General features: G+C 39.9%; 3 gene segments (V, D, J or C); all 3 read right to left on the reverse strand.

Moving 5' to 3' along the window:
* Nucleotides 1–5,010, reverse strand: LOC113908995. The segment is given in 2 exon segments: nucleotides 1–598; nucleotides 4,877–5,010. Coding segments are annotated over 2 exon segments (411 nt in total).
* Nucleotides 5,011–15,495: 10,485 nt separating this feature from the next.
* LOC113909250 lies at nucleotides 15,496–16,039 on the reverse strand. The segment is given in 2 exon segments: nucleotides 15,496–15,836; nucleotides 15,958–16,039. Coding segments are annotated over 2 exon segments (387 nt in total).
* A 7,243-nt stretch (nucleotides 16,040–23,282) lies between these two features.
* Nucleotides 23,283–23,930, reverse strand: LOC113909249. The segment is given in 2 exon segments: nucleotides 23,283–23,641; nucleotides 23,803–23,930. Coding segments are annotated over 2 exon segments (411 nt in total).
* Between the last annotated feature and the right edge of the window lie 2,123 nt (nucleotides 23,931–26,053).

Genomic DNA, 26,053 nt, shown 5'->3' on the forward strand with positions numbered 1-26,053 from the left:
ATTTATAGGACAGTAGTCTCAATGGCAAATGTATAGTTCTTTAAAACCTTAATTTCAAAATAAAACATTACTAGCTCCATTCAAGAATCCATTAAACAACAGTCGTCCAACAAAATGTTCTAACCCTGTCTGGGTCATCTCCATCCTAATAGTCTTATTATATATGCCTTTAATGTCTAACACATTAGCTTCCACTTGCAGACAAACAACAGCACAAAAGCTATACTTGAAGGTCTTTGTCAAAGGACAGGGGGCTGCCCCACACCCAGGTTTGAGTGCAGGCAGCAGGTGCCTGGGAAGCAATGTGTGCTTGCTGCACAGAAGTACACAGCTGAGTCTTCAGGCTGGGTGTCTGCGATGTGCAGGGAGAGATGTTTGGCTGTCTTATTCAATAAAACAGTGAGTCTTTGGTCTTCTTTGGTGGCCGTGCTTGAACGAATGTCTATAAGGAGCTGGGGACCTTTTCCAAACTCTTGCTTATACCAAGGGAAGTAGTCTGAACGACTGTCTGAATAACTGCAGTTGATAACACAGCTGCTTCCCTGCTGCACACTCAGGGTAGAAGGATGCTGCTCCACCTTCTCTCCTTGGCTGAACCCTGTGCAGAAAGAAAAGGTCAGAGAAAGGAGAAGAGATTCCAGGTTATTCTGCTTCAGAATTCTCTTCTTCTACACTAACTGAAGGAAACCTGAGTAAAGCCAGTCTTGACTTCTGAAGAATATCCACTAATATAGTCTGGTTCCCATAAACCCTCAACTCACTGTTCAGCTGCAGCCACGAGAATATGATTAAAGCTCCCGTGGATGTCTTCATGGTTCCTCCCAGTTAAGATCAGCTTCAGAATTGCAACCTACAGCCAGCTCAGCTACTTCTCTTATCAGGCGGTCCCTTCTTTCCTCTAACAGAGTACTTTCCCACATTGTCTACCAGCCAATAAGAAAAAGACCCTACTTCTGCCATAGCCTAGTCAATCAGATGCACTAAAATGAACCCTCCACGTGTTCTGCATCAGCACAGGTGCACTGCCGTCTTCTCACTGGGGAAATGTTCTTCTCTTAGCCTGTGTCTCTGAGGGACTCACATGCATCAAGGCAGCAATCAGTCAAGCAAATTATATCTTAAATCAGGGATGAAGTGCACAGTGAGAATGTGGAGATCAAGAGTTTACCTCTGCACACTACTGAGTCACTGTTAATAAGCTAGAAAGAGGTAGATGCTATTGCTGTTTATTCTAGGATGGGCCAGGTGTACATGTTTGAAATCAGGAAGGAATCGTGATTTACTCCCTTAAGCAAAGAAAATGTAAAACCTTCCCATTCTGCCAAATCTACCATCCTCAATTGTCTATTATGGAGGAAAAACTATTTCTAAAAGGAACATGGAAGCCAAGGATTAGAGTAAGAGAGAGAAGATCATTTGATATTTCAAATGTCTCTTACCTCAGACTCTGTTCCTCCCACTTGGTCATGCCCATGACCTTGCTATTTATTCCCAGAGGGCTGACAATACCAACAATCAAAATGTGGAATCATTAGTCAGTTAAGTTGACTGTGACAAAAGTAAAGGACCAAATCTCAGTGATAAGGGAGCTGGGGGTAACTTCCATCAGTTATTACTATTTCGACTATAGGAAACAATTTGACAATATTGGACAGTTTGCATAGAGAAATCTGACATGCTTCAAGAAATCTATTTGAATGCTATGTGTCTTATAGTCTGCAAAGTATTGAAAGAGAAGAAATTCTGAGAAAACATCAAGCTGCAAACTCAGAAAATATAACCATATGAGTTTATTCTTGAAGTGATTTCATTTTCCCAAATCAAAATAGATGGCATGTCCTCCAGTGCAATTACTGAGGAGGGAAAAGGTGTCATTAGGTAATGTTTCTAGGGAAGCCATTTTTTAAAATACTTTAACTTTTCGTACACATTAGTTTCATGTCTCTGATTTTAATGTTTTAAAGACTTTGTTCTTTTCAACCATCTCAACCAGGTTCAAAGAAAAATGAGACAGATGTACTGAGGCTTCCAGTGTACCTCGTGCCCCCACACAGGAATAGCCTTCCAACTATCACCTTCCCCGTGACTCTTTCACAATGGATGAGCCTATGCTGCCACATCATGTCACCCAAAGCCCACAGTTTATCTGGGGTTCACTCTTGCTGTTGTACTTTCTATGGGTGTGAACAAATGCATAAGGAATGTATCCACAATTATACTATCAGAGAGTGTAGGTTCACTATACTAAACATGCTCTGTGCTCTATTCATCCCTCCTGCTCCCCTCAACCCTGGCAACCACAATCTTTTCCTCCCTCCATAGTTTTGCCTTTTCCAGAATGTCATAGAATCGGAACCATATCCTATGTAGCCCTTTCAGATGGACTGTATTCACTTAGTAAAATGCATACAAGATTCCCCTATCTCTTCCTGGCTTCATACCTCCTTTCTTTTTAGCAGCAAATCATATTCCGTTGTTTGGATGTAACACCATTTTTTTATTCCTTCACTTATTGAAGGACATGCTGCTTACTTCAGAGTTTTGGTGATTGTGAATAAACTGCTATAAAACACCTGTGTGCAAGTGTGTGCGTGGATGTAAGTTTTCAAACCCTTTGGATAAATACTCAGGAAGCCACTGCTGGATCATACAGTTAAGAGTATGTTTAATTGTGTAAGAAACTGCCAAACCACTTTATTGAAATGTCCATGTATACACTTTCATTTTGTAGTAATTTCCTGACAATATTTACTACACCCTTTGCTGCCTGTCAAAGCCCCAGCTAGTCCAAAGCAGGCACAGGTACCACAGGTGGCCCTGCCAACTGCTCAGCTCACAGCTGTGACCCAGAGCCTGAGCCTGCATGTGTCCCTGCCTGTGTCCTGCCGCCCCACATATCTCTCTGCTCAGGCACGTGCTCCTCCCAACTATGGGACTCACTTATACAAGACAAGTACAAAGATAACATTAATATTAATTTCAAAAGAGTGATGTCACAGCATTAAACCAAGGGCAGGGTTCCTTGGGAGAGCGGGGGGCTGTGTAACTGCACAGGTCACATGCTCAAGAAGCTGGCTCTGCTCCCAGCTTCAGGGAGTCTGTGCATTAATTTTTTTTTAAGATTTTATTTATTTATTTGACAGAGAGATAGAGAGCACAAGTAGGCAGAGAGGCAGGCAGAGGAAAAGGGAGAAGCAGGCTCCCCGCCGAGCAGGGAGCCTGATGCGGGGCTCAATCGCAGGACCCTGGGATCATGACCTGAGCCGAAAGCAGCCACTTAACCGACTGAGCCTCCCAGGCGCCCCAGGGAGTCTGTGCATTTAGCTCCATCTGAATTTTCAGGGGCCCAGTCCTTCCTATCAATGCCCTTTCATCAAAATAAAAAACAGAGCAGCCTGGGTTTCAGTTTGTGCTGGAATCCTTACACATGCAAGTTTCAACTTTGGGTTTGGGGTCAGCAGTCTTTGTCTCTGGCTACAACAGAGAAGGGTTCTTTTAAGGTAGTCCTGGAAGCTTTCTGCTCTCTTTCTCAAACTGGACATGATGTTATAAAATCATGAGTAATAGATTCATTCAAAATGCAAGGAAGAGCAATGATTTTCGTAGAACAGAATGATAATTTCCATGAACTCTCCCACACAAGGTGCTATTTAGAAATAACTGAAATGGATACTTTTCTCAGTGATATATGTCAACACATTGTACAAATTGATCAAGAAAATCATTCAGATTTTGTGATTCTATAGGGCCTCTATATCAGGTATTCAGAGGATAAAGCTCTCATGTCACCTCAGATTCACAAACTTTGGAATAGTATGCTCTAAAATCTTCCCATAATTCGTGCATAAAATAAAAGTACTTATTTACAGAGTATTACATTACTGAAATAGAAAATATATGTAATAAGACAAGTGGAGTGCCTGACTCTCAATAAAATTATTTTATTTGTATTTCCCAGAGTGAAAAAGCTGAACAGAAACTCAAAAAATATACACGTTATCCTTACTATTCTTTGAAAATAAAACCATCTACAGTAACTAAAAAATTCAGTCATCTCTATTTGTTGAAGACCATCTAATTTTCAGAACCTTTTCCATTTGACTACGTACAAATAATTTACATGCTAGCTGCCAGGAGATCTGGTTTCCCAGGGCATTGGCTATGGGCATCTCAGGCACTTGCTCCAGCAGCTCCATGGTAGAGCTTTTTACCTGCAAAGGACTTTCTGGGAAAGAAAAGAGCAAGAAATGCGAGTGAAGTGACAGCCCTGAGGGGTCTAATTTTAGGAGGAAAAACATGCTGTAACATTAATCTGAATATCTGAAAAATGGAATGCCTACTTTGGGGACAAATGCCTGCCCCAGCGAAGGGCTGGGGCTGCAGGCCCAGCTGCAGTTTGGGTGCAGGCTGCGCCGCACACAGGTAGGTGGCTGAGTCTTCCAGCTGGGAGTCTAGGAGGTGGAGGGTGCTGGACCGTTCCCTAGTATTCACTGTGCAGTTTAACCTTCCACTCTGCTTCATCCCCGAGGTTATGTAAAACAGCCGGGTGAGGCCACTGCCTCCAAAATTCTGTTGGAACCACTGCACACTTTCTGGAGTGCTAGAAAAGTTGCACTTCAGAGTAGAGCTGGCTCCCTCCTGGAGGCTCAGGGCTGAAGGGCTCTGCTCCACCTCCATCCCTCTCACCCCTGCGTGGGAAGGGAAAAACAAACACAAGTGATGTCTCTAGGGGGTCACTGATGCAGTTTCCAAATTTGTAAAATATCCTGAGACACACCCCAGAGGATGTAGGACCCTCTAGGAGCTCAGTGTCAGCTCCCCCCACCACTGTGGGCTGTGGACCCCACCCGAGTACCCTGAGAAAATCTATACTCACAGCAAACATGGACCCACAGAAGCCCCAGAAGAGCTCGCCAGCATCTCTTCATAATTCCTTGTCTAGTTGATGAGGTACTTCTGCCTACCGTGCAGAGTGTAGAGTCTTGGATTCAGAGAAATTGTGTCTTACAGTCATACCGTTCCAACAGAATCACTGAGCACCAATCACACCTCAGCTCTGTCATTTATGGACCTCGAGACTCCACCCACAGTGACCCAGGACACTGCACAGTAATCTCTCCAAAATTGTGCTTGCCAACAGTGCAGGGAGGTAGGGGCAATATTTCCAATATAGGAGGATAAGAGGGGTTTTTTTCTTGAAACACTTTATGTAAGACATGTGTGGGTTAGTGTGTGAGGAAAGGTAAATGATATTTCTAGAAGAGTCAGGGCCCCATGGGGGTTACATAAAACCTTGAAGAATCATAGCGAAGAGTGTCTCCATTCCCCAATTTGCACAGTTTGACAGACAATGTGAGAATTCGATTATATGAAAATACTGATAAAGGAAAACAAACTGATAGCATGCATTTTGTATTGCTGAAGTAAGCACAATTTCTTGAAATCAAGACAGTTCTAGAAACCAAGACAGACAGTCACCATCTGCATAGATTATTACTGCAATCAGAATTCGGTTGGCGAAAAATAAGATGTCTGCATACTGTCCTCTAACTTTCACCTCTCCACTCCTCCTTTGCAATTCATGGACCCTGCTCACCTACACAGCTGAGTCTGTCCAGGCCACACATTGCTGGTCACAGTCAATATTGTCCTTTCCATTTCCTTCTCTTTTTCTTCCTTATTTTTTCCTTTCTTCTCCTCTTCAGTCTTGTCCCCTCCACTCTCAGCAGAGATACATAAAAAGGTAAGATACCTGGGATTTTGAAATAATTTCAAGACCAGTAAATTTGGGGGATTTTATTCATAACAATTGACAACAGGTAATGGAATGTTTTCTGTTGAGTGTCCATGCTCACAATGCCCAGAAATAATCTTATTCTGCTACCTGTGAAGAATTATCTGCATAATGAGTTTCTAGAGACATGGCCTCCAGATGTCTGAAGTTGATATGCAACAGCAGAACTGAAAACCTGAAACGAACTTTACACAAACCCTGCCCCCGCCTTCCCTAACCTTTGCTATCTATAATTGGACTGGCTCACGTGATTTCTGTTCTCTCTTTAACTGTTCAACCCTTGCACCATCAGTCTTTGTTTCTTTTAAGGTCTAGAGTGCCCCCTAGAGGACTGAAGAGGTCAGCAAAGACCACTTCAGACCAAGCCACTCAGCAGAAACAGCCCCCAACCCCATTCATTCCAAACTTTCTGATGAAGGTGATGCAGATGGTCAGAAAAGAAGATACCTGCTTAGATTGACTGGGGATTACAAGTGAACCAAATCCTACTTTTAAAATGGAATTGTACGGAAATTGATATCAGAAAATAATTTGGTAAATCTCACTTGTGCTCTTTATTTGATTTCATTACCTTAGTTCAAAAGAAATCCGTAATTACTTAATGAGCCTTTAGTTTCAATGGGATAATTTACTAGATCTAAGAATTTATAAAAGAGTAATGAAATATTATTCAGCAATTTAAAAGAATGAAATCTCGCCATTTACAACGACATGGATGGAGCTGGAGAATATAATATTGAGGGAAACAAGTCATCAGAGAAAGGCAAATACTATATGATTTCACTCATGTGGAATTTAAGAAACAAACCAAATAAGGAAAGAGAAAAAATAAGACAGAGAGAGATAAGTCAAGAAACGGACACTTAATTAAACAGAACTGATGGTTACCAGAGGGAGAGGGCTGGGGATGGGTTAAATAAGTGAGGAGATGAAGGAGTGCCCTTGTCCTGATGAGCACTGGGTGTTCTGTGGAAGTGTTGAATCACTGGATTGTACACCTGAAACTACTATAACACTGTATATTAACTAACTGGAATTTAAATAAAAGTGGTAAGTGAGGGGATGAATGAATTTTTTAAAATAATACATAAAAGTGGATAATATGCTAGTTTACAGTCTACAGGGGAGGCAAAAATGTATATAACTAATAGAATCAATGAGTAGGACCCTAAGGAGCGTGAAAGGTAAAAACTATCTGATCCCAGAGGAGGTAGAAATGCTTATACTTTGGGTCATTTTACAAAATTTTATGAAGAATGTGATCATTTTCTCTTTTCCCCTTTCTGGTGAAAGAATAGAAGAGAATACACATAAACCTTTATGATGACTTTTATGACTTCTAACAATAGGAGGAATTTTGAATATATGAGTTATTAAAAGTAATAAAACATTACCTATAGACTAAAATCCCTTTTATTACCACTCCCAATTCTGGCCCTTTTGTCACTTATTACCCTAAGTCGTTCTTCATCTTGTACTATTGGAGTTGAAGTTTCAAGGTGTTTTACTAGACTTCAATAACCAGAAAACGGACAGTATTTTATTTATACTTTGTTATAATACAAATAAACATTTTCGGTATACCTTTCTGTAACTTCCTTTATAAACTCAATAGTAAATTTTGTAGGTCTTAGTATATTAACCCATATACATCCCTTGTACCACTATATTCCATATTGTGGATATACTTCCATTTATACATCCTTTACTCTCCTGAGTAATAGTTAAGATGATTTTTTTAAATATGAATACTGCCCTGCAATAAAATGTATTAAGCATTCTTCACTATGAACACGTTTTTCTAGGAGCAGAGACTAGGAAGAACTGAAGGAACAAGCCATGAGCCTACTAGGTGAAAATTACTCCAGGAAAAGGAAAGTCAGGGACAAAGGGTCTGAGGAAGAATGGGGAGAACTTGTTCTGATTATTGTGTCGGATGGTTTTCTTTTTCTATTATTTTTCTTAATGTGCATTGCAACTGTAGTTTATCAGCTCTTTTGGTGAACTCTTTCTGAAATTACTGTCCTGATAGGAACATAAGTGACAGTTTGCTCCAGCTAGACACTGAGGTTTTCTAAATATAGTAAATCAGCAAGAGAAAAAACACACCCAAGGAAAAGGAGTGGTATATAAGAGGAAAAAATGTTACAAAATAAAATTAGACATATAAAAATTGTACACACTTGCACAAGCACAAACACACACAATGTAAGGATACTTGTCATTAGAACAGAAAGAAAATTCTACCAGTGCAACAGAAGACAGCCTAGAAAAATAAAGAAGGAAACAAAAGCATATGAAGCAAAACCAAAATATTAGAAATGACTTCAAATACATCAATAATGAAAACATTGATAAAAAGAAATTATTGGATCGAACCAAAATTTTAAAGTCTTGCTACATATTGCTTAGGAGACAAACCTAAAAGAAAACAGCCCAGAAAGATGAGCAGATAGGATGGGATTTTACTGCTGCCTCTGTGTGCAAAGACTAAAGACCCCTCTTCGCCTGCCAACCCCACCACACCCACCAGAGAGATCCCAAGGAATGTCAGTTCTGCTGAAAAAGAAGTCAAAGCTGTCTGAGAGAACACCCAGCTAGCAAACTAAGGGAACTCCTGCAAAGGGAAGATCTAAGAAAGGAAAGACAGAGGTTAAAAAATTTAATATTCCAATAGAAAAGAGAACAGAAAAGAGAAGAAAACTGGAAGAAATGAAATACCAAGAAGAAACTGAGATTTACAGAAAAGGATGAAAGTAAAATTAAGCAAATCCCACATCTTGATAGAGCACAGGATAAAAACGAGTGTGAATAACAGCTTCCACATTTTCATCAGTGGTCCCTCAAGTCTCCATTCTTTCACAACTGGGAATGCTTTAAGAACAATTGAAAGTGCACAATTCTAATTCCTCTAAAAACACATTAAGAGAAGTTAAGAAACCATCACCAAAATTGTGTATAATCGTTCTCTGCACAAGAAATCAAGTGCAAATTTGCATCAAGGGAGACTTCAACTCTCTTGTTTACGAACATCACACTTATTTACTAGGAGGGTCAATTGTAGTATCTTATTAAATGAAATGTATCACAAAAAGCAATCTTGGAGTCATACCTACACATACAAATATCTTAAACTTTTTAACAATATATCTTTTATATGTTTCAGTGCATTGTTTCCTAAATAAAAGTGTTCCTTTGTCTTAGATATCCCCCTAGGAACTATGTATGAAGGTCTAATATCCCAACAAAAGATTCCCACTTACAGCTCAAGGAACTAGGAAAAGAATAAAGTAAGCCCAAGGTCTACAGAAGGAGTGAAACAACAAAGATTACTGCAGAAATAGCAAAATAATAGAAAAAATCACAAACTAAGAGTTTTTTGTTTGTTTATTCTTTTAGAGAAAGAGAGTACATGCAAGCTAGGGTGAGGGGCAGAGGAAGAGGGAGAGAGATTATCTTAAGCCGGCTCTGAGCTCAGCCTTGAGCCCAGCAAGGCTGAATCTCATGACCCTGAGATCATGACCTGAGCCCAGATCAAGAGTTGGACGCTTAACCCACTTAGCCACCCAGACACCCCTAAAAGTTATTTTTTTGAAAAGAGAGCACTTGTGAATTATCAATGATGAGAAATCTAAAGCCCACAGAACAGAAGGAAAAATTAACACTGGGGACTACATCAAACTGAAAAGCGCAGTACAGTAAAGAAAACAATCAGCAGCATCAAAAGTCATCCTACAGAGGGGAGAAAATATTTGCAAACCACATATATGATAAGGGGTTAATATCCAAACTATAAAGGGAACTCCTATAACAAAAAATTTTTTTAAAACCACTAATAACAATAAAAAATTTTAAAACATAAAAAAACAAATAAAAATAAAAAACCACTAATAAGCCAATTAAAAGCAGTCTAGGGACTAGAATAGACATTTCTTTAAATAGACATTCAAATGGCCAACAAGCATGTGAGAAAATACTCAATGTCACTGATCATCAGGACAATGCAAATCAAAGCCCCAGTGAAATATCACCTCGCACTGTCATGCAATTATGTGAAAATGGACATTCTTATTATGTATTACACTATTTAAAATGTTGGTACTAGCCACAACTTAACAGTGACAGAAAAAAGAACATACTTTAAACATGTGTAATTTTCTAGCTTCTTCTTTTTTATTTTTTATTGTTATGTTAATCACCATACATTACATCTTTAGTTTTTGAGGTAGTGTTCCATGATTCATTGTTTGTGCATAACACCCAGTGCTCCACGCAGAACATGCCCTCTTTAATACCCATCACCAGGCTAACCCATTCCCCCACCCCCTCCCCTCTAGAACCCTCAGTGTGTTTCTCGGAGTCCATCGTCTCTCACGGTTCGTCAGACATGCTCTTATCTCTTCTCTGACAATCTATGATCAAAGTTATCATCCCGCCATAATCTCTGGGTGCTATAGGATCTTGGAGCACGATTATTTGGTAGATTCAGATAAACCCGACTGACCTGATCCTCCTCATAATGGTTAATGGCCTGCACAAGCATGGTGTCAGCATTTCAAGGGAAAACAGTAAACACTATATTTAATTTTCCTATATTACAACATCCAGGGATGCAGAGGGAAAATGCCCAAGGTAGGAGAACCTTCATTAAACAGATCCTAGGTTTTTGACATGGTTACTATTGCTATTTCCAAAAGATGGAAATATCACTCTAGCTTCTTCTTAATAATGATTATCTCAATGTATTTGCCAGTACTTTTACAATAAATTCTCTGATATCATCCATACTTTATACATTTAAAAAATTGATGGCTATTATCAAAAACACAAAATGCAAGCATTGTCGAGAATGTGAAGAGGTTGGAACACTTGCACACTCTTGGTGGGAATGCACAATGGTACAACCATGGAAAACAGTATAGAGGTTCTTCAAAAAGTTAAAAGTAGAACTACCATATGATCTAAAAATCCCACTTCTGAGTATTTATCAAAAAGAATTGAGGAGCCCCTGGATGGCTCAGTCAGTTAAACATCTGACTCTTGATACGGAATCAGGTCATAATCTCAGTGTCCTGAGATGGAGCCCATGGTAGCCTCTCTGCTGAGCGTGGAGCCTGCTTAAGATTCTCTCTCTCCCTTTGGCCCTCTCCACCCCCAACTCACTCTCTCTCTTTCTCTCCCTCTCAAAAAAAAAAGTGGGGGGGGGCGCCTGGGTGGCTCAGTCAGTTCAGTGTCTGCCTTTGACTCAGGGGGTTATGATCTCAGGGTCCTGGGATCAAGCCCTACATCAGGCTCCTTGCTCAATGGGGAGTCTGCTTCTCCCTATCCCTCTGCTGCCCCCCATCCCTCTGCTGCCCCCGTTTGTGCTTGTTCTTTCCCTGTGTATGTGTCAAATAGATGAATAAAATCTTTTTTTAAAATTTGAAATCAGGATCTTGAAGAGATATTAAGCACTCGTATGTTCATTGCAGCACTGTTCACAATAGCCAATTAGGGAAACAACTTGAATGTCCAACAACAGATGAATGGATAAGGAAAATGTGGTATATACATAAAATGTAGTACTATTCAGCCTTAAAAAGAAAAAAAAAAAAGGAAATCCTGCAATATGCAAGCATGTGGATGAATCTTGAGGACATTATGCTAACTGAAATCAGCCGGTCACATTAAGACAAATAATGTATGATTCCACTTAAATGTGGTATCTAAAATAGTCAAACACTGTAATATATGGTGATTAACATAACAATAAAAAATTAAAAAAATAAAATAAAATAGTCAAACACATAGAATCAAAGAGTGAATCAAAGAAGAGATAGCCATGGACTCTGGGGATGGGGTAATGGGGAGTTAATGATCCATGAGCAAGATGAAAGAATAGAGAGTTGCTGTAAAACATTGTACCCATAGCCGACAATCATGTATTGTACACTTAAAAATTTAAGAGGTTCTATCTCATGGTAAGTGTTCTTTACATGTTACAAATTAAATTTTAAAAAAATAAGACACTGCAGGTCTCACCTGTTAAAATGGCAAAAATCTAAAACACTAACACCACCAAATGCTGGTGTTAAAAACTCAGAAATAGCCCAGGTCAATCTAATGAATTTCGCCAAAATAGTAATTAGTAAAAGTGTCATGTTGCACACATCAAAAAGGGAGCTCATGAACTGGGAGCACTCAAACCAAAATACGGAATGAGGCTAAGCGGTATATTGTGCTTCTCCCTCTCCCACTCCCCCTGCTTGTGTTCCCTCTCTCGCTGTGTCTCTCTCTGTCAAATAAATAAATAAAATCTTTAAAAAAAAAAAAGAAAGAAAGAAAGCAGTTTGTATAGTGAGAAGACCAGGAGTGTATCTTCTTCACAGTGGTTGGTTACAACGTCAGAGAGTTGCTGTAAACGATATCAGAAATTGGTCAGTGGGTACCTCACATCAAACTCAAGAAACAGTTTGTTTCGTTAATGATTTCCAGAAGCACAGCAAAAAAAATGATGCAGGTCAAGGAGTCTTGCAAAATAAGCTAAATTAAGCTTTATTTGTCTGACTAAACTAGTTTTGTCTGCCCAGGGAATTTTCCTTTTTAAAAAATATTTATTTATTTGTTTGTTTGTTTGTTTGTTTTAGAGAGGGGAGGGACTGGCAGAGGAAGAGGGAGAAAGTGTCTTAAGCAGATGGCAATGAGCACTGAGCACAGAGCATGCTGCAGGGCTCCATCTCACGACCTGAGCCGAAACCAAGTTAGAAGCTTAACCATCCATGCCACCCAGGCACCCTGCCCAGGGAATTTTCAAGGCTGGTCTATTTGTTTTTTATTTTACGTCAGTAAGGATGTCCAGCAACAGGAAACCTCATTCGTGGCTGATGGGAATGCACAATGGTACAGCCACATTGGAACACAGGAGTATCTGCTTCCTACACAACTAAACATATTCCTACTGTATAATCTAGCGATGACAATCCTTGGTATTTACCCAAATCACTGGAAAACTGCCTACACAAAAACCTGCACAAAATAGTTTTTAGAAATTTTATTCATGATTGCAGAAACAAGAAAGCAACCAAGATGTCCTCAGTAGAAGAAAGGGTGAGTAAACTATGGTACAGCCAGATAAGGGAATCTTACTCAGTGCAAAAAAGAAATGAGGTACTATGCCATGAAGTTCTTAAAAGAAAGCCAAACTGGTGAGAAAAAAAATCAAAAAGCTTAGTAATGCACAAGATTTGGGGGAAATTATTTTTAATATTTTTACTTATTTACTTGACAGAGAGAGAGAGAGCACAAGCAGGGGGAGCACGAGAGGGAGAAGCAGGCTCCCCGCTGAGCAGGGAGCCCCTGTGGGACTCGATCCCAGGACCCTGGGATCATGACCTGAGCCGAAGGCAGATGCTTAACCAACTGATCCACACAGACGCCCCTGGGGGAAATTTTTTATGTGCTTTTCTGAATTCCTCAAAGACCAAAATCCAATTTTCTGCTGGGTTTATTTTTTTTAAAGATTTTATTTATTTATTTGACACAGAGAGATAGAGACAGCAAGAAAGGGAACACAAGCAGGGGGAGTGGGAGAGGGAGAAGCAGGGTCCCCGCTGAGCAGGGAGCCCTTGTGGGACTCGATCCCAGGACCCTGGGATCATGACCTGAGCCGAAAGCAGATGCTTAACAGCTGAGCCACCCAGGCGCCCCTCTGCTGTGTTTAGAAGTGATCCATGCTTCTTATAAAGGACCGTGGAGTGCATGGTTGCTCTGTGACTTAGAAATTTTCTCAGTCAGTCCACTTATTTTAGTTCCCTCCACCCCAATACCCTTAACACAGGCACACACATGCACACACAAGCACACACCCACGCACGCACACATCAATGCTGGCAACATCATCTTCCTCAATTATCCAAAAATATGTGGTGCTTCTTTTCCCTGACCCTTTCTGGAGGGCACGGCACACACTGAGGTGCTTCCACAGTAGGCCCAGGTTTCTCTTAAGCTAGCCTTTCATGCAAGTTTGCCCCTATCCACATAGAGCTCATTTTCTAAAATTGGTTGATGTCACTGTCTGCTGAGAGCTTCTTTTCTCTTTCTCTTTGTGTTTGCAGCTTTCTACCCTTTGGGATGTCATTACTATCTTTTAAATAGAGTTTTAGAGAATTCAAGAGATAAACGCATATTATTAAAGTGGGTCAAAAATTGGATTTTTTTAGAGATTATATTTTTAAGTAATCTCTACACCCACCATGGGGCTCAAATTTACAACCATGAGATCTGGAGTCACAGCTCTACTAACAGAGGCAGCCAGGCACCCCCCCCAAGTCCAACATTTTATCCAAATGTCTGAGGAAAACTCTTATCATATACTCTTTTGACTTGTTTAAAGTATATTTTCACATGCATTTATATTTACACAGGTTTCAAAATAAAATTTACATTTTAAACTAATTAAATAAAAAATTACTTTAAACCAAGAACATAACAAATATAATAGGGAATGTATTAATATTCTGATCATAGCTCATTCACAAACTCTGCAGATGAGGAGATGATAATTAAAGAAGATTGCAACAATATTGACAAAGTCTTGCACTGCAACACAGACATTGCTTTTTCTATTATTTTTTGCACAACTTCACTGACTCCCATACATTCTCCCAGTCCCATGATTTGTGGCTCTCTGTGAGAGGTTACAAAACAGGAGTTAGAGAAATCTATAGGATTTCCCTCCCAGTGTCCCCTATCGATCTATATTGTTAGGAAACATCAGTGCAAGAGGATTTTCTCTCACCGTATTTCCTGGGCACTGAGAATGATCTCACTTGAGTTCCTACTGTCAGAAAGCCAACTGATCTGGGGCGCCTTGGTGGCTCAGTCGTTAAGCGTCTGCCTTCAGCTCAGGTCATGATCCCAGGGTCCTGGGATCGAGCCCTGCGTCAGGCTCCCTGCTCCACGGGAAGCCTGCTTCTCCCTCTCCCACTCCCCCTGCTTGTGTTCCCTCTCTCGCTGTGTCTCTCTCTGTCAAATAAATAAAATCTTAAATAAAAATAAATAAAAATAAAAAAGAAAGCCAACTGATCTATCTAACTGGCCAGGACATGAGCCACTTCCTCCAGTCTGTTTCTGCCCACACCCCTTCATGTTGAATATCAGCCTGAGTCGCCACCTGATTCACTAGAAAAGAAACCAGGGCAGAGGTCGCTGGCCTCTCTTTTCCTTGCTCAGGTTCATGTGTTCCTCCTCCTTTCTTCCCTTCCCTTCTTTCTCTACTAAAACGTGGTTTCGGGCTGAAGTTCTCCCATCACCTCTCCTGTCGTACTCTGTCAGGAAGACACTGGGCATCACCACCTTCTCAGGCAAACTGTGCGTTTCTAAAAGTGTCATAAGACACAGCAGTACCCACCAGGGTGCCCTGAACAACATGTGGGGCTGGACGTTCACTACAAGGATGAGCAAGAGATCACTTCACTGTTACATGGTTTTATCTTGAAATTACTTATGCCCTGGCTGAGGAACTCTTGGCATCAAACTGTTCTCAATGTCACTAGGGAACAGCTGGTGTTGGGGGATGTTACTTCTGGTTCCTATGCTCTGATCGTTTGTATGATTTTGTATCAAGCAGACACTGAGGGACAAACAACCACAGACTGTGCTGGAACCAGAATGGATTCTGGTTCCAGTGGCAGAGACGCTCAGCATCCAGGCCCCTGTTCTGCTCAGAGTTTGTGCTCAGCTCCCCCTGCAGTCCCCGTCACTGTGTCACTCAAGGCACAGTAATACACAGCTGAATCTGACGCTTGCACTGAGCCTTTCTCCAAGTGGAAGGATTTGGAATCTCTGTCATAGGTGGCTTCAAATCCTTTCTTGCTTCCCTTCTCCTTGTCCCTCAAGGCTTTCAGGAGGAGTTCTGGACCTTCTCCTGGATACTGGACATACCAGAAAAGAGTGGGTGTTGTGTAACTTCTCGTTGTGTAAGTACAGTTTATAGTCAGGGAAGCATTCTCTGAGAGGGTCACTTGGCCCTCCGTCTGGGTCACTGAATCTCCATGGGTTTGTCCTGAGGAAAAAGAAAAGAGACTTTGTCACCTTGAGCATAAAGCTCTTGGATAAATTATAGTTAAAAGTTTTGCCGACACAATGCAAGAAAGAATCCAAATTTTAAGAGGCATTTTACTTACCAAGCATCAAGAGAACCACAGTCACGAAGCCTGGAGAACACTTCATCTCTGGAGTGTCACCTAAATAATGCTCTTCAATCTTACCATGAAGAAAGGTTGGAGTGACAGAGAAATGATCAGTGCAAACCCACATTCCACACAGGAAATGTGATTGTGGTAGGAAGCTGCACCCCCTGGTGGACAGGGACTGAAATGGGTGCATGTTGGCCAGAGGCCTCCCAAAGTCAGCCATCTGTGTCATCCCTGACTTCGTGAGGCACATGTCAGTCTTCAGGTGGCCCTTGGAACTCTGAACAACAGCAGTCCTGACCTTTCAGGTCTATTTTGTTCTTAAGACTCTACCTGATATGGAAGTTCTTTAACACAGCTTCGCATGGCATCTCTGTAGCTGAGAAGATACACATTTTCTTGAGCATTTTAAGACAGTTTTTTTATTTTATTTTATTATGTTATGTTAATCACCACACAGTACATCATTTGTTTTTGATGTGACCATTTTTTATATTTTCATATATCCATTCAGAGCCAGCCAATAATCCAACAGAATGTCAGAAAAGGGTTTTAAGTTGAAATCAGAGGAAGTAATAAGAAGTCATGTCATTATTCTTCACTTTTCAGCCCTGCATCCCCCATGTGGAACAGGGACTGTCATTCATTACACACTCACTACATATTTTCTAAGTTAAACAAAAATAATGAATAAACAGCCTTTGAGGAATCACTACTACTAGAATACAATATTTCCTCAGTCCTAAATTATACCAATTGTAAGGAAAGCAATATTTTTAATAAAATCTTTCTTAGGAGGAAAAATGTCACATTATCTTGTCAATATTCAAATATCTTGCATTTCAAAATCATTTAAAAAGTGAAAAATATGAATCCTAACCAGAAAAAATCATAATCACAGCTATCTAATCCCTATAGAAATTATCTAAGATCAATACCTTATTCCACCATTTCAATGACTCCAAGATAACATAACTAGTATATATGAATCAGGCAACAAGTACTAATCATATACTTAGTGGTTATCTAGCCTCAAGGATGCTTTTCACTGCTGTCGTGTGTATCATTATGTTGCCATACTTTAATCAAATAATTTCCCTCCACAGGGTAGGGAACCCTGAAGATGTGGATTTGCATCAAATGCCTGGAGCATGATTTAGGATTCTCTTCTTCCCAGCTTTTGAAATTGTTAAAGACATAACAGCTTACAGTCACACAATAGCTGATAGTAAAACCAATGTACCAGTGATTTAAAATTACAGATTCTATGATCCCACCACTAACTCCAGGAATATTTTGCAGGATTGACACCCACAAGTTTGTGATTTTTGAAGCTCCCCACCATGGTTTTGTGAGATTTCATTTGTGATTACTGCCCTCCAGCCAAGATGGTCATCAAAGATCAGGGGAAAAGGTCTGGAGTCAGCATGGGAAAATGTCCCTGTGACTATACAAATTTTAAAAAACTAGTCTTTTTCTACAATGCACCAAAGACAAAAACAAGCACTTCCTTAGCTCCCATTTTATGACCATTTGTTTTATAAAACAAAATAAAACAGAAAACTTCTGAGGATTATCAGGATAAAGTTCTGGAGAGGGACACATCTTCTGTAAATCCCTGTAAACATTTATCTCTAGACACATAGATAGAAGCTTAGCTCAGGCTGTTTCTTGGAAGTGACTCTCCACAGATTCAGATCAACGAACTTCAGGAGTCCACAGCCAACATGGGAACAGTTTCCCAGATGCAGAGTGAAGTAAGAAACTCAGGCCTGGAAATTTTTGGGTTCACGTATCCCTTCCCTTCTCCTCCACCTTCCAAATCACCTGGTCAGAACATGCCTCAAAACTACACTAGAAAGGAGTTTGGGACAAGCAGCTACAAACTTCTATTCTGATAGACAGGGAGAAAGCCAAATAGGTTGGGGTGATGCTGGGCTGAAAATAAACAGTATAGTACATGGATGCGGAAAGTCATTATCTACACTAAAAAAAAACAAAAACAAAAAGAAAATAGTTTTAAGCCAATGAGAACCTAGAGGAAATGCAATCAGGGGTTTCAAAATAAGTGATGTGGCACAAAGAATTCTATTTTACACGCTACTATCCCCCCTTCCCACAACACCCACAAGACACTGACCATCTCCCTTGTTTTAGATCATAGAGCAGGCACATTCCCCCAGGGGCTCTCCCTACCTAGGCACATGGAAGTCATGACCACCTTCAGAAGCCTAGAGAGCAACATGTTTGAGTTCTCCCTCTAGATAGAAAATGTCTTCTTCTTCTTCTTCTTCAATATCAGGGCTCGGTACTATGAGGGGAGCCTGACAGGGTGAGGGAAGGATTGTTGGGTATGTGCCCCTGAGGCCCCAGAAGAGGAAAGAGGGGTTTCCTGGTGTAGCAAGTTGTGCGGGTCATGTCATAATTCTCTATGTCCCAGTGAGAGTCTCACTACCCCACATCCTTTTGCATTCAAGAACCCTTAACTTGGAAACAATTACATCTGAAAATGAATGAGCTTGGGGTACTAATAACAGCATTTTACTTACTACATGGATTGAAGCCCTCGCCTTTCAGAAAACCACACCAATCACAAAAGTTAAAAATCAATTGGATCTTGGGGTACTGGATGGCTCATTTGATTAAGCGTCTGCCTTTGGCTCAGGTCATGATCTCAGGGTCCTGAGGTTGAGCCCTGCATTGGGCTCTCTGCTCAGTGGGGAGCCTGCTTCTCCCTCTCCCTCTGCTGCTCCCCCTGCTTGTGCTCTCTTTCGCTCTCACGCTCGCTCTCGCTCTCTTTCCTGCTCTTTGTCAAATAAATAAATAAAATCTTTAAAAAAATAATCAACAGGATTTTGTGTTTACTACCTGTGCCATTTCAATTAATCTCCATATAGTGGAACAAATCTCTCTGGGACAGTTAGGTAAAGTTAACCCTCACATAGAAACTTCACTTCTCCTATCACCCCCATCCCCAGTCCTCTCTTATAGTGGAAACAACAGATGGAATATGAAAACTGAAATGAGTTACTGTGGCAGATACCCTTGGACTACTGTGGCTTAGTACATGTTAGCCTTAGCTGCATCCTTCCCTCATAAAGTGCTGTGCTGTCTTACCATAAACTGTTCACTGTAGCCCACGTAACTCAGAATGTCCCAACCCAACTCTTCACAAACTGAACTGGAGAAATAAACCCTTGACACTCTTCCTTTCATCCCAGGCACAGATTGCTCTACTGGCCTTTCATTTAATCAGCTCTAAACAAAATCCCAGAGAAAGAATGATATTGAGAGGGTGAAATGATCTTATTAGGCACTTTTTATTACCATTTCAGCAGATAAACTACCAGAAATGGATCCTTGGTTACATGTGTACCAACTAGTATGGCATCACGCATGCTTCATTGACAGGAATGGGAAATGTTGCTCATATTAGAGATCTTTCTTTTATTTTTTTAAATCTATTCTCCATACCCTGTGTGGAACCTAACACAAGGCTTGACATCCCCACCCTGAGATCAAGACCTAAGCTGAGATCAAGAAGAGGCGTAACCGCCACCCAGGTGCCCCTCATGTTAGAGATCTTAAACTGAGGTTCTCAAGAGAATCAGCAGAAGCAGAAAGTTCACAGAAGTGAGTGCTGACCCAAGAAATGTGAAACAAACATTAAGTTTGCACGAAGTAGATAGCTTCATCCAAGGCCATTAGAAGAGATATCTCCAGATGTTTGGCAACACTGATTATCATACCCTTCTGTAGATTCTTTTGTTTCTTTGTCCTTTTAGAAATATATTCCCCCTTTAATAATAAATGTTATGTATTTCTGAATTACCTGACTTTGTTCTTTTACTAATAAAATGACTTGAGTATAACCTTTATTTGAGACAATAACTATCCTAATGCTATAGTTCACTTCTACTAAGCCATTGGTAGTGCAACAAAGGTAAAACATTATTGGATATGTTATTTTGTGTCAACTCCTGGAAAAGCCAAATAATAACCATACCCCAGTTAGAACGACTAAAGAGAATTTTGATCAATAAAATTTGTCTTAAAATGTTAGAAAAACTTAGAATAGAGTTGCTATACCTAGACTTACATGAAGAACATGTCTCAACCTGAATATATGAGTTAGTCCAACACTCCACTGAACCGCTCCATTATTGATTGCTATAGTGTGTCTTTTCTAGAACTATAAATTAAATCTTTAAAGGAATCCAAACACTTGAAATGGTAGCTTATTTCTATAAAATAACTTAAAAGTTCATTGGGGCACCTGGGTGGCTCAGTCAGTTAGGCGTCTGCCTTCGGCTCAGGTCATGATTCCAGGGTCCTGGGATTGAGCCCCGCATTGGGCTCCCTGCTCTGTGGGAAGCCCACTTCTCCCTCTCCCACTCCCCCTGCTTGTGTTCCCTCTCTCACTGTGTCTCTATCTGTCAAATAAATAAATAAAATCTTTAAAAAAATAACTTAAAAGTTAAAAAAATCAGGAATAAGAAACACTGAGAGTGACGGCACAGGCAGAGGTCATGCATGTGCCCATGGCACGTGCTTCCTCTCACTAAGACGCAGAGTGATTAGGTATTGTGTTCCATTCATATGACATGGTTAAAAGATAAAAATATGAAAGAACAAGCAAGGTGTATAAAAAGTTATGGGTGGGAGAAAGTGTGATTACAAAGTTATAGAACAAGGGATTTGTGCGGAGCAATGAAGTTGTTCTGTATCATGATCGTATCATGGTTATATGAATCTATACTATATATTAAAATTCAATATTCACAGATATACACCAAAATAGTCCATTTTTCTATATAGTTTCTTTATTAAAAATTTCAAACACTGAGAAAATAAAATAATTGTGGTTTCTATTTTCATGAATTCACTCTGCCTAATATATATATTATTTTCTCAGTTTGGAAAAGAAAGCACCACCCTGCCAACTGTGATAGGCAAAATGGTAGCAAAAAAAAAAAAAAATCAGGTGAAAATGGAGGGAAAAAAACAAAAATAATTAAAAATATGATTAAGTTAAGGATCCTCAGATGGGTAAATAATCCTGGATAATATGGGTCCAAACGCAATCACATGTACACTTTTAAGACAGAAGTAGAGGGACGTTTGATGACAGGAAAAAAGAGAAATCAGTGAAACCATGGAAGCAGAGATTGGGTGATGTGGTCACAAGCCAAAAAATGCCAACAGCCACCACAGCCAGAAGAGGCAAGAAACAGTTTCTCCCCAGAGCCTCTGGAAGGGGTATAGCCCAGTTGACATCATGATATCAGTCCTGTGAAAATAATTTCAACTTCTGGCCTTCAGAACAATGGCAGAAAGAATTTCTGTCGCTTTAAGCCACCAACCATGTGATAAATGGCCCAGAGACAGTAGAAATAAATCCACTAACCACGATAAAATTTTAAAGCCCGAATGTGTCTACATCTAAGTTATGTATTGACTCTGCACATTCTGACTAGAGCATTATCTTTTCTTCTGTTGAATACATTCCCACCTAAGTATGATAAAGCAGTTAACAGTAACTGTACCCTCTTTCTCTTCTAACTTGGTTTAAGAAGAAATAAAATAGTAAAATATAAGCCATGCTTCCCTCTGACTTCATTATCAGGCTTGGAGGAAATGGACCAATCAACAGCCACCTTGCTTCTACTAGACATGAGCTAGTGGTATAATCAAATAATCAAATAATCAAAGCTGATTGAAGTGTTGGGCTACGATACTGACCTTTCTTATTCACATATTTTCAACTTATTTTAACCTAATGACTTTCCCTAGGAGAACAAACCAGTTAGCTCATAACTGACAACCAGAACTCAGCCAAGAGGGATCATTCTCATCATACCAAATCACCAGTTATATCCATCCTTAGGAAAAATATGAGATATCTAGAAAATAGCCTACCCCTGAGCAGGGGTGGGAGAATTAGGGAATTAATTATTTTTGCAAATTCTTTCCTTACATTAATTTTATCTTCAACACTAAAAGAATTACTTTTTAAAAACTGCAAAAGTAATATTTAATTCAGTCAAAACATGAAGATAAGACAGGAAAATTTGTAGCAAGCTATTTCTACAACAAATATTAATCTCAATGCCTTCTGCAGTCCACTAGTAAGACTTGAGGTGCATGATAAATGTGTATAAAAATTTTCCCACATATGCCAGGAAGAAATATTTCAATAATAAGTAACAATAAAAATTAAATGGCTAGAAATAAGATTATTTACCTTAAAATAATTGAGCTCTATTGCAAAAGACATAGATAAACCGAAGGAAATACTACGTTCTTCAATAACCAAATACAGACTTTTAGGATTTTATTCATTGCAAGTTAACTTATAAATTTAATTTAATCACAAAGCCTAAATAAAAATTTTAAATACATAGCAGAATTCACTTTTTCCTTCTTTCTTTAATAAATAGCTACCGATGATCAATTATGTAAAAAATTTTGTGCTATATAATAATGATTGAAAGATACAACTTTCCCTTCTAAATTATAAGAGTAAATGTGAACACACACTAACAAACTTTGAAAAGAGTCTAATCCTCAACTCATATTCTTGAAGAAATCACTTCTTTTAATTTCCCTCAAATACACAAATAATATATACCATCCCTGAGGTCTAAAGAAAATTCCAATTCACATATTCTCAACAAGAAAATAATCAGAATGCATAGAAAGGGTTGTCAAATTTTGCCAGAAATATAGAAGAGGAAGAGAATTTAAAACATAATTGTGATTTCTGAAAGTCTCTCACAGAGCTATTAAAAAGCAGGTGTTGGAAGAGGAGACTTAAAATTGAGAATACTCAATTCATGATATAACATTAAGTGGAAAAAAATCAGAATCCTACTTACATTAGATTTTAAGAAGAGAGTAAACCAAACATTAGTAATAAATTATCTGGGTACAGAATTATCAATTTCACTATTTGTATTTTACATATTTTCTATATTTAGCATGTAATGTTTTATAACAAACAAAAAGTAACATTTGCAACATTTGAAAGACAAGAGTTAAAAGTCTATCCATAATAGGACGTGCTAATTTATTAAAAATTGTTTGTATGACAGGGTTCTGAATAGCAAATGTAATCATCTTTAAAACCCGAATTTCAAAATAAAACATTACTAACTGCCTTCAAGAATCCATTAAGCAACAGTCATCTAAAAAATGTTCTAACTCTGTCCAAGTCATCATGAGCTTAATCTTCCTCTTATATGCTTTTAATGTCTAACACATTAGCTTCCACTTGCAGACAAACAATAGGACAAATGCAAACTTGAAGGTCTGTGTCAGAGGACAAGGGGCTGCCCCAGACCCAGGTTTGAGTGCAGGCAGCAGGTGCCTGGGAAGCAATGTGTGCTTGCTGCACAGAAGTATACAGCTGAGTCTTCAGGTTGGGTGTCTTTGATGTGCAGGGAGAGATGTTTGGCCGTCTTATTCAATAAAACAGTGAGTCTTTGGTCTTCTTTTGTGGCCATGGTTGAACGAATGTCTATAAGGAGCTGGGGACCTTTCCTGAGTTCTTGCTTATACCAAGGGAAGTAATTTGAGGCACTGTCTGAATAACTGCAGTTGATAACAGAGCTGCTTCCCTGCTGGACGCTCAGGGTAGAAGGATGCTGCTCCACCTTCTCTCCTTGACTGAACCCTGTGCAGAAAGAAAAGGTCAGAAAAAGGAGAAGAGATTCCAGGTTATTCTGCTTCAGAATTCTCTTTTTCTACACTAATTGAAGAAAACCTGAGTAAAACCAGTCTTGACTTCTGAAGAATACCCACTAATACACTGTTTCCCATAAACGCTCAACTCACAGTTCAGCTGCAGCCATGAGAATATGATTAAAGCTCCCGTGGCTGTCTTCATGGTTCCTCCCAATTAAGATCACTTTGAGAATTGCAGCCTCCAGCCAGCTCAGCTCCTTCTCTTGTCAGGCAGTCCCTTCTTTCCTCTAACAGAGTACTTTCCCACATTGTCTACCAGCCAATAAAAAAAAGACTCTACTTCTGCCATAGCCTAGTCAATCAGATGCACTAAAATGAACCCTCCACGTGTTCTGCATCAGCACAGGTGCACTGCCTTCTTGTGGTCACATCTCTACTGAACTCACTGGGGAAATGTTCCTCTCTTAGCCTATGTCTCTGAGGGATTCAGATGAATCAAGGCAGCAATAGTCAAGCAAATTATATCTTAGATCAGGGATCAAGTGCACAGTAAGAATGTAAAAATTAGATTTATACCTCTGCACACTACTGAGTCACTATTAAGTTCAAAAGAGGTAGATCCTGTTGCTGTTTTATTGGTGATGGGCCTGGTTTACATGTTTTAAAATCAGGAAGGAATCAGGGCACCTGGGTGGTTCAGTTGGTTAAGTGTCTGACTCTTAATTTCGGCTCAGGTCATGATCTCAGTATTGTGAGATTGAGCCCCAAGTCCAGCTCTGCATTGGGCGTGGAGCCTGCTGAAGATTCTGTCTCTCCCTCTCTGTCTGTCCCTCCTCTTCCCTGCTTGTGCTCTCCTGTGTTAACAAATAAATAAATATTATGAAGGAATAATGATTCACTCTCCTAAACAAAGAAAATGGAAAACCTTTCCTTTCTGCCAAATCTACCATCCTTATTTGTCTGTTATGGAGAAAAACTCTAAAAGGGACATGGAAGCCAAAGATTAGATATTTTCAATGCCTCTGATCTCAGACTCTGTGCCTCTAAGCTGGTCTCACCTGTGATCTTGCAATTTCCACAGAATTGACAGCACCAACAGTCAAAATGTGGATTCTTCCCTCAGTTAAGATGACAGTCATAAAAATCTCAATGATAAAGGAGCGGTGGGGGAGGGGAGGGAGTTCCATGAGTTAGGAAACAGTTTGACCCATAGACTTGATTGATTTGTGATGAGAAATCTGGCATGCTATTCTTATTGCTACATGGATTATATACTAGAAAGCACTGGGGGAAAGAGTAGAAAATCTCAGAATACATCGGGCTTCAGGTTCAAAAAATGTAGCCATATATAAATTTATTCTACAGATGCTTTTATTTTCTGCTGTCAAAAGGAATGCCAGGTCCTAAATGCAGTAACTGACTCAAATTCTTAGTGGAATTTCCTCAAAAGTGTAAAGCAACTTTCTGAGCATAGAGCTACCTTGGCCATTGTTGGTTCACATTCCATACTCTGTCATTTTTCTCCCAAACTCCACTACCGTGTCCTTTCCCCAAGACACTGATAAAGTTCCTCAGTCCTGTAGATTTCCAGAATTATCCCTTTCTGCCAAAAACCCTTTCTCAACTACTTTAGTAACTGGATATTTTCCAATTACATCTGTAAGGGAAAAAATCTAGGAAAGCCTAAATATTGCCAATCAAGACTACCTTACCTCCCTAAGTGGAAGCCTTTTTCCTATGATTTATACTCACTGGTCCTCCGGAGTTGTGCATATTAAATACAATCCTCATCCACATTTTACACCATTGAAAATTTAGGGACAACTATGAGAAGAATCAAAATCAACATATAAATTTGTCTGTGAATATAAGATGTGTTTTTACATATGTAAAATTTCTCCATTCTAAGAATCTTCCTCTAGAGGAGGAGCAAGATGGTGGAGGAGTAGGAGACCTAAATTTTGTCTGGTCTCAGGAATTCAGCTAGATAGGGATCAAACCATTCTGAACACCTACAAATTCAACAGGAGATCAAAGAAAAGAATAGCAGCAACTCTCTGAACAGAAAAGTGACCACTTTCTGGAAGGTAGGATGTGCGGAGAAGTGAATCTGAGGCGATATTCGGGAGGATAGACGGCCGGGGAGGGGACCTCCATCAGCCACTACTGGCAAGTGCTAGAGTAGCGGAACACAAAATCAGAACTTCTAGAAGTCGGCTCCGCTGAGGGACGTCGCTCCAGTGGCTAAGCAGGGGTGGAACCCTCTCTGGGATAATGTGGTCCCAGGACCCTCGGGGTCACAGAAAGACCGGGGGTGCCTGAGTGCGGCAGAGCTCCCAGGAATTGGAGCGGGGAAGCCGGCTGCAGAGACGGAGCCGAGGCGTGGGCTCTCAGCTCGGGG

This window comes from Zalophus californianus, chromosome 6 (assembly GCF_009762305.2).
Source record: "Zalophus californianus isolate mZalCal1 chromosome 6, mZalCal1.pri.v2, whole genome shotgun sequence".
NCBI lineage: Eukaryota > Metazoa > Chordata > Mammalia > Carnivora > Otariidae > Zalophus > Zalophus californianus.